Raw genomic sequence first — 9,531 nt, forward strand, 5'->3', positions numbered from 1 at the left:
CACTTTATTATTTTTACTCAGACGCAACTGTGGGATTTATTTTGGATAAGTACTTTCAAAATCTAGTTTACGGTTTTTTCTAGCAGCTACAGCAGTAAAACTCTGCTTAGTCATGATGTTCTCAGAAATCTGACCTAGGATCTGTAATCCTGGAAATCCCCCTGATCACCTGCACAACCTGGGTGGCTATAAGTCATAAAATGTCATATTTAATCTTAGAAAGAATTGAGGAAGTTCAGAATAACTTCACTTATAAATCCAGTCTTTGTGAAGTTGCAAACCACTCTGTATTTAAAATCAGAGAAGAGGCCAGATTGTGATGAGATGTTTCCTACATTCATCAAAACACTATGTTGAATGTTTTTTTTAATTCATACTTTAACATTGGTAGTAATACTTTAGTGCTTTCTACAGTCGAATTTTAAATGATGGTCTGAACACATGACAGTGTGGTATTAGCTGTTTCATTTTGTCGATTATCTGAGTAATTCTTGCGCCACACAATAACATCGTTATTGATATATAAACATTACCCATATTTGAAAGGAAAGTCACTAATAATTTGTAATTTCACATCACATCCAGACGTTTCATGGTTTTTAATCTGTTGGACAGCTAGAGCCTTTCTGTGGAGCATGTTCTGTGTGAGTGTGTGTGTGTGTGTGTGTGTGTGTATTTATAAATTACCACAGATCACACAAACAAGGCAGAGGTGGAGAATGAAACCACTGTATTGTTAGTCACACAGCCTTTAGACTTTTATGACATGCCTGAGCTGAATAAAACAGTAATTCATCAAAATACAAAAATAGAGGATCTATTGTACAACACGTAGCGTTTGTTGGCACATTAATGTAAACTGCTCATGAAGTGACAGCTAACTACTAAAACAATCATTCTCCCAAAATTAAGAGACTCAAACTACATTTATAAAAAACAAAAATCACATCAAGACTAACCTGACTCATGAACAAAACCAATATATCTCAGAAAGTGATTGTTGTCTCAGGTAAACATCTAGGAGTTTTCATATAAAAATATATTTGAAATATAAAGAGAAGGCCTGTAGGGACAAGACATGAAGTCATCTGCTGAGGTGCACCATGGGCCAAGTTGTTTTAACAGTTACTCAGCAATAAAGAATCCCCGTTTGTCAAACCTCTGCAGAAAGGTATTGTGTAATGGTCAAACCTCACCGCCAGTACAAGTGTGAGATGGTAAATTAAGTAGAAAATTGTTCGGGTTAGTGTTAGAGTTTCCATTTCAAAATGTTTTGGGACAGCCATGGAAAACTGGCGGTGGAGACATTCTTCTTGCTGCGACTTGAGACAAGTTTGTCCAAAATGAATCTTCACTTTAGTCTCTTCAGGGCCTGTGGGTAGTACTTGAGGAAGATCCTGCGGGCAATCTCATACGTGTCTCCCTGAGGCGTGGTCGGGTACTTTCGGCCGTTGTAGATAAATCCCTTCTCCACCTGGAACACGGCCTGGTTAAAGGTGTCCTGCTTGTATGGCCGTCCAGTGTCCAGACACTCTACCAGGGTTTCGACGAAAAGGCCCCATCTCTGGGCGTAGTAGTCTTCCATCAGGCCTCCCCACTCTTTGCTGGCGTAGTCCACGATCTCACCGCTGGGGCCCCACAGAGTGAGCTGGTTCCTGGCGTTCATGTCGTACAGCTGGGCCTCCTTCTCATCCAGGGCGGAGGATCGGGCCCGCTCCAGCCATGTCCCCAACAGGAAGTTGCGGTCGCTGCTCAACAAGCGGTTCAGTTCAGGCAGGAGGTCGTACACCAGCACCCCGCCCACTGTCAGCAGCTCCGGCAGCTTCTGGTTCTTGAAAGCATCTGCGATATCTTGGTAGAAGTACGTTGTCAGGACTTGCAGGACCTGCCGAGTCACGTCCACGAGATCGTACCGGAAAGTCTCCTTGGATGTGAGAGACGGAGCTGCCTCGAGGATCAGCTTCCAGGCTTTGTACAAATCAGCCGGGTCATACCAACGCTCAGCATTCATGTGGAAGGAGGGCCGGTGCACCAGGGGGCTGTGGTTGTGGTTTTTGTAGTGTGGCACGGTGCAGTTGTAGACACTGGCGAACAGGAGCCTCCACGCCGCGGTCAGGCTGTCCTGCGTGCTGCCGTAGCGACGGATTGCGTACAGCGACACCCACTTGGACAGGTTGACCGGCTGCTTACGCCACGCCAGCTCGCTCATCAACTCGTACATCACCGGGTTCTGCTCAATGCCCTCGGGCGTCATGCCTAAGCCAACCAGGGTGGAGTTTGGGAACTGTAAGGCTTTGAAGGGCCCCGAGTTCATGCTCTCCACCGTGCCAAACAATCCGCTGTTGCCCCCGAAGTTCTGCAGCATGCACCAGATGAAGGGCTGCCCATAGAAAGACTCGGTGTAGGAGAAAATTGGCTCGGTCTCTGCAAACAGGTCCAGCACGATCATTCTTCCGAGAGGCACTCCGTGTAGTAGAGCCTGAATCTGGGCCGGCTTCCAGAACGCTGCGTCACTGAAGAACAGCCAGCCCTGCATCAGCCAAATCGCCCGAGGATCAACTGGGGACAGAACATGATATCTGGATGAGGGGGAAGGAGGGGACACTTCTCAAACGAGTAGTAAACTCGAGGGGGCTTTTTTTGGAAGATAATTGAACAACAGGCAGGGTTGAAATTGTAATCCATTATAATGAAAGTTATATTTTAAACAATGTCATAAGAGAGTTGGGTGTAGCGCGTTACAAAAGTAACAGAGTTACAGTAATGTATTACTTTTTGCTGTAACGCAGTAATATAACGCATTACTTCTGAAATGTGGGTAATATAATAGCCGTTACAATTGTCAGTAACGCAGTTACAACACAGTTTAACCCGAAATGATGTGGTGTTTTGTTTTTAAGAAATCACAAACATCGCGAGACATTCCGACACCAGAGAAATAATTGTGCCTACATTTTAGCATTTAAAGTCTTACTTTTGTGGTTATTTTGGTGAAAGTAACTGAAGTAACTCAAAAGTAGTGTAACGCATTACATTTCAGAGACAGTAATAATGTAATGTAACTTATTACTTTAATAAGACAGTAATAAGTAATATGTTCTGTATTACATTTTGGAAGTAACTTGCCCATCACTGGTCATCAGTAACCTATAATGTAACTGATTAGCTCAATATCAAATGCAATGCAAATACAGAGAGAGAAAGTAATAAACAATAAGATGTTTTCCACTTCGAGCATACAGGGTTTTTCTAGGAAAATGAAGTATGAGGTGATACTGTGGCGCTGATCTTGTATATAAGATTGATCAATTATAGCGAGAACATGACGCCCGTATACAAGATGGCGCCACAGACTTAAACAATAACACAACGTCGGAGCTCCGTAAAAACAAAGCTGTCTGACGCTCTATCTGACACCATTTTCATATTCTTGGAGTAGTTCTACAGTTTCTGGAGAACAGAAATATTGTTTCTGGCATCACTTTAAGATTTCACAGGGGAAAATCTGCATTTTGGTATGAGCGCACGCTGAAAGTAAGAGGGCCCAGCGCCCCTGTTACCCTGGTATAGACATACGGCTGTCAAGTAAAGCAACAAAACAAAATGATCTTAGAAAAAAAACAAAAAACAAGATCACCTTAACTTATAGGCACGCCTAGAGAACAGTATAGTTTTCAAATGTTTTAGTAGTTTAAGTTAGTTTATTAGATTAAAAGCACAGTATTAGTCGTTTAATTCACCTACTGTAATATACATTCTGAAATATACAGCTCCGGAAAAGATTAAGAGACCACTTCAAGCATGATCAGTTTCTCCGGTTTTATTATTTATAGGTAAGTCTTTGAGTTAAATGAGTTTTGTTTATTTTTATTGTATTCTATGAACTAATGGCAGTTTTTCTCTGTGTTGGAATTCAACAGACACTGGACTGGCTGCGATACATGTAGAGATAAAGATAAAGAAACATGTGGAGTGAGCCCTTCATTTTTTCCCGAGCTGTATATACAACAGTATATATATTAAATTAAAAATAATAAATTGCCTTAATGAAAACCAAAAGGTAAATTCAGCCAGTAATGTCTACCTAAAACACATTTTAAAATGTTTAATGTATTGTAACGTTGTACTCCTGTTAGTAATCCCTGTTTTGCTCACCTGCCGTCATGGAGGCAAAGACGGAGCGGCTGACTGCAGACAGGTAGGTGGGGTCCGAGGAAGGGGGGGTCATCTCGTTGAAGGTGTCAGTGTTGTAGATGTGATCCGTACCAAACTGCTTCACCACCTGGGACAGGAAGAGGGAACCGATCCGGAGGAACAGAGGGTCCCGGGGGTCCAGGACGTAGGAGCATGAGTAGCTGCAGTTGAAGTGAGCCCAGGGACCCAACCTGGTTACATTGGCTTCTGGGAACAGCCTGAAACACAAGGAACACCCCAGGTTAGAACTGGAATATTCACCTCACAGAAATATCAGAATCATGTCTGCACGATTTGGAAAACAAAACTTGTTGGGATTATTTTGGAGTGATGTAGTAATTACGAGAGGAATTGTAGTTTTGGAGAGATTAATCCATATCTCATTATCATTAACCAACTGTTCCAAACAAATATGTAAACATGTTGTATGCTGGGATTTCTCTGCAGCTCCACAACACTGCCTTCAAATGGTATTTAGTATTCCATACGGCAAATTTGACAGAATTTTGATTAATATGTAGCCCTCATTAGCATTAGCATAAATGTCAGTCGATAAGTGAATTTGAATCATAAGATAAGAAGTACTTTATTAATCCCAAACTGGGACATTTTTGTGTTGCAGCAGCATAATACAATACACAAAAAGAAGAAATAAACAATGCTAAAGTGTAGACATCTCAAAGAAGAAATAGAAATAAAAATAAACTGGCATTAGAGAAGAGATGTATATACAGTTGACTATGAACATACATAACCTATAAGCTGTCAGACAAGTAAACACTGTTGGTTAACACAATATAAAGCAGGATATTATCGACATAACAGTGCAATGAATGGAATATTAAATCAAATATAAATGTAAGAGTGATCTGTGGTAAGTGTAAAAAGTGAATGTTATGTTCCAGTTAACAATCATAATCATTTTGGTCTGCATCACTGAAAGATATTATATCAATGAAGTCGTGTTTGTTAGAGATCTTTAAGCTGATCACGTTGTTGAGGAGTTGTTCTATTGTAAAAGTATATTCATATAAGGTTGATAAATTAAGCTTAGTGAATTAAGCTTGGCTTTAGCTTGAGAACACTTCCTAGTTAACAGCTGTTATATTCATTATTACAACATTTAGGAAAAGGAAGTATTGGATCGTAACTTTTAAATTAATTAAGATATCCCTGTGAGTATGAGCCTCAAAAATCAGCAGTATATTTCTGAAATGTTGAAACATAAACCAGCACCTGAGGATTCCAACGGGAATGTTCCCAGAGAAGGCGGGCAGCACGGGAATCATGCCGAAGGATCTCATCCGCTCCAAGATTTTAAGCTGCAGAAAGAGAGAAAGACATATTTCTTTAATATAAAAATAGTTTCATCCACAAGAATTAATATGAACCGTTTAATTCAATTCTAGCTACTCATAAAGTGGATTAGAAAACTTGGTTTGTCGTCACGTCACTGTGTTTGAAATCTTCACGAAACCGTTTGTGAGTGCAATGGTATCATAAAGAGTGGTGTGATAATAGTTGTATAAATGTGTTTTAAAAAATAACATGCTGCAGTTCCCCCCCCCCCCCCCCCCCATCACACTCATGTTTAGTGCTGCCACTAGGTGGAGCCAGAGTTATTAAAGTATAAGCCCTGATTCTACACATAGTGGCTTCCATCGGTGTTGACTGGAATGGATGGTTCAGTACTTGGAGGAAGAGCTGGTTCACGTGCCAGGACTGAGGCAGGGGCCCTCCAAACTTGAAAAGGTTTCCCATTCGGTTCCAGGCCAGAAACGCTGGGCCGGAGAAGAACTCCTCGATCTCTGTCTGGTTTAACCCCAGAGCCCTGTAGACCTAAAGGACACAACAAGATAATAAGTTCATGTTCACATGTATCTGTTTATAAGAGATTATGGTAGAAAAGGTCAAAATTCTACAACACATGGAAGCTTCAGATGTTCAGCAGCGGGTATTTACTGAAATGAATTGTATGGCCTGCAACAAAACATGAAAATCTCTTCAGCTTGTGTTAACCACACACCTTATCGAAAATCTAACCAAAAACAAATTCAACTGACTTTGAGACCGTAAACTGGACAATGCTAAAATGCTAACTAATTTATTCGACTCATTCCCGCACCACTTTTGCTCTCAGAATAATGGATCTACTGATTCATCTATTTAATCCCATATCAATATCTAGCCCTTTCCGAAGAAGCATGTTACATAAAAAGTGGATAACTAAATCAATCTTAACGCTTACGGAACATTGACCCTTAGGAGGATGTAGCTCCTGTATCACTTTGAGCTGTTCACCTCTTGCCACAGGGCTTCCTGGCCGGTGAAGGCCAGCGGCAGGTTGATCCCATTGAGAGCCATCCAGTCGATCTCCCTCTCCCATCTCGGCCAGTCCCACCACACAGATGAATAGCTAAAGGTGCACACGTTCTGGTAATACCGGAACCTAGATACAAACACACACATTTTTTTAAATTTTAAAACAAGTCTTAAGTAGGTCCACAGGAGATAAATACTGAACAGGTGTGCAAAAAAAACCTATTTGTTTAGAGCTTGAGTCATATTGGACTAACAATACAGTATGCTGAGCTCTTATTCGACTGTGACCTTTGCTTAATGAATAGCTTCACTTTGGACAAAAAGTAAAACCATAACCGACAGTACAGTGCAACTGTGCTGACTTCAGATATCCTCAGACAGTTAATGCTGCGACCTCTGTCCCCTTATTGTCACTGTTTCATTTCAAAACCAATGAGATGGGAACAGGGACAATAGCAAAGACAAAACAATCGAAAATGGTCCGAATACTTCCTTTAACAGATCCTTTTGGCCAAGGCCATTTCTCAAACAATAAGAGTGTTCTCACTGCTCCACTTTGTTACATATGTGTACCAGATCTTTTTATTGTCATTTTGTATTGAATGTGTTGCTAAAATAATGTACAGTTGAATGAAACAGGCACTGTTGTTTGTTTTTAAGCCTCAGTTTCAGGCAGCTGCTAGATGAGCGATGCTTCCAACTGGCTCTTCGCCATCAAGTTATACTCATGGGAAACTAAAGTGTGCCATGCCTGTATGGCTTCTTCAATCCAACTACTGTGCACATGACATTGCTGGGGTGAGCTGGTGCGGGTCTAATGCAAACCCGATAATTGAAAGAAGGGTACTTTAAAGGGCCGCCCGCAGCACAAGTGTCCATAGTGCTCACAGTAAACAATGACAAGTAATGTGTGACAACGCTCCAATTGTCATGCTCTCAGGGGTTGGGATTTGCTGTGTTGCAGAGGAGGGGGGGCACCCAAACACTGGCATCATAGAGTTCAACACATAGACATCACATGGCACACATCGGAGGGCAGCAGTGTGAGTGGATCTGGTGGGAAACAACTTTTGCAAAGAGGGTCTTTTGCTGACGTCAGTACATTTGCAATCAGAGCGTTCACAGGTTATACAATAGAAGTATTTACAAATGCAACAGCCACACCACTGTTCTTCCTGTGACTACATAAAGAATAGAAACAAACATAATATAGTAGGGATCATTTTTAATAATGTTGTTTCATTTATGATATGTTATTTGTTTTTATAGCACATGTAACTATAATTGTTTTTCTATCTAACAAAACTTCAAAGTAAAAGTACCAAATTATAATGGTAATGTTTATTATTAGTGTATATTTAAATTATTCAATTACTATTGACACAAAATGTTTTAATTAAATAATGACAGTGAAAATCCTTTAACTGCTTTATACTAACACATCACTTCTTTTTTGTGACCTGAGTAACTATACTTTATTTCCTCCCTTTTATTATTATTGAAATGTCGAAAGAATAAAGATGTGGACAGTGTGAGCTGCTGAATCAGCATTCCCACTGTAAGTATGCTGAATGACAGACTGTCACAGAGTGAGTAGTAACACGCTCGCGCTCTACTCCCACACCGTGTGGAAAACACTTGATTTGGTTACATGAAAAGTTAATAATGTCAACTGAATTTCAATGACAGCGTTTATGTGTGAACTGAATGAAAAAGCTGATGCTAATGATTCTATATACCCGTGTCAGTTAGCTAACAGTGTGCTGTGTTCACTGACCTGTGCTGGGTGTTGATACGCAGCACTCCGGTGAGCCTCGGCAGAGGACGGGGTACATTCAGCTGGTCACCAGACCAGGAAACATGGCAGTTGCAGAAATATTTCAAATAGTTGTAAATGCCAGTAGCCACGGCCACTCCACTGCTGCCTGTAGCGTATATCTTATCGTTCCTGGTCGACCTGAGCTCACACACATCCAGGCTGTCGTTGGAAAGGCTCCGGTTGACGGACACTATGAACTCCGTGGACCTGTTCCCCAGCAGCCGCTTCAGCAGCTCCACCACCGCTCTGCCCTGGGTTTTGTCGCTGACTTTCGGTTTTAAGTGGTCTAAAGTTGGAAACTTACAAAAGGCAGTAACAAAAAGACAAAACACCACTACCAGCACCAGAGTGTGGCCGCTTCTGTGTGACATTTTGAGCCTCTGACAAATGAATCCAGTTTCCCACCGTAGCCCAGGTTTAAAAACAACTTTATTTCTCCATTTGAAGATAACCAGGAAGCTTTGGGTTACTGAAATGCTGCGGGCCAATCAGAAAGAGGGCTGCTACCGCGATTACAATTTACAGCCAATCAGAGGAGGCAGTGCCCATGAAACCAATTCCTATGAGAAACCACTGTTTGTCATGTGATCATTCGGTCATATGATGGGAATATTACAAAAGTGGTATAAAAATTCTAAATTCAGGAGCAAGCTTGATGTAATATGACCATGTCATAAAAGCACAATGTAAAGCCTTGTAAAAAAAAACCAATCATTGACTGCTTACTGCTGAAAGAGTTCAAACAAGTTTTAAATAAATCAAGGACAAGTGGTTGTAATGTTTGCTTGTAAAGGGTTACGCATTTAGAGGGCTACTTTGGTATACACTCGAATCAGGCTCTTCTAAACTACTGCTGACATAGCTGTTAGTCAGAAATATCATGGCGTCTTAATCAATAGTGCAAATGCATACACTTTTCTGCGCAGTAAGCACACAGTGATGCCTCTAAACATAAGAGGATAACAGAATGAAAACAGCAAACTGTGTGCAACAGCTACTGATCAAACAACCACATACAAATATTTATGAGGTCATACACCTGTAGTATTTCTACATGGGCGATGTGAATGGTTAACCTGTTATGGAAAGCAGTAACCTACCTCCAATATTGAAATAGAGTTTTAATGAACTTCTTTACATTTATTCCAACAGCTTAAGTTACTAGCTCCAAGCTTGACATAATAACTATAAATATT

General features: G+C 40.9%; 1 protein-coding gene across 1 annotated transcript; it reads right to left on the minus strand.

Annotated features, from left to right (window-relative positions):
- Positions 1 to 666: 666 nt before the first annotated feature.
- naglu (N-acetylglucosaminidase, alpha) lies at positions 667 to 8,777 on the minus strand. Its single transcript, XM_063892578.1, has 6 exons — positions 8,294 to 8,777; positions 6,496 to 6,643; positions 5,887 to 6,033; positions 5,431 to 5,516; positions 4,156 to 4,412; positions 667 to 2,559 (listed from the first exon to the last, which is right to left on the minus strand). Exons 1-6 carry the CDS (start codon positions 8,704 to 8,706, stop codon positions 1,352 to 1,354), a joined length of 2,259 nt encoding a protein of 752 aa, XP_063748648.1. The 5' UTR covers positions 8,707 to 8,777; the 3' UTR covers positions 667 to 1,351.
- Positions 8,778 to 9,531: the final 754 nt, after the last annotated feature.

This window comes from Eleginops maclovinus, chromosome 10 (assembly GCF_036324505.1).
Source record: "Eleginops maclovinus isolate JMC-PN-2008 ecotype Puerto Natales chromosome 10, JC_Emac_rtc_rv5, whole genome shotgun sequence".
Classification (NCBI taxonomy): domain Eukaryota; kingdom Metazoa; phylum Chordata; class Actinopteri; order Perciformes; family Eleginopidae; genus Eleginops; species Eleginops maclovinus.

Coding starts and splice junctions, on each gene's coding strand:
- naglu (XM_063892578.1), bottom strand. CDS start 8,706: ATGTCACACAGAAGCGGCCACACTCTGGTGCTGGTAGTGGTGTTTTGT. Junction 6,034..6,495: donor AGGAAGCCCTGTGGCAAGAG/GTGAACAGCTCA, acceptor TGTGTCCTTTAG/GTCTACAGGGCTCTGGGGTT. Junction 2,560..4,155: donor CTTTGCCTCCATGACGGCAG/GTGAGCAAAACA, acceptor TTCTGTCCCCAG/TTGATCCTCGGGCGATTTGG.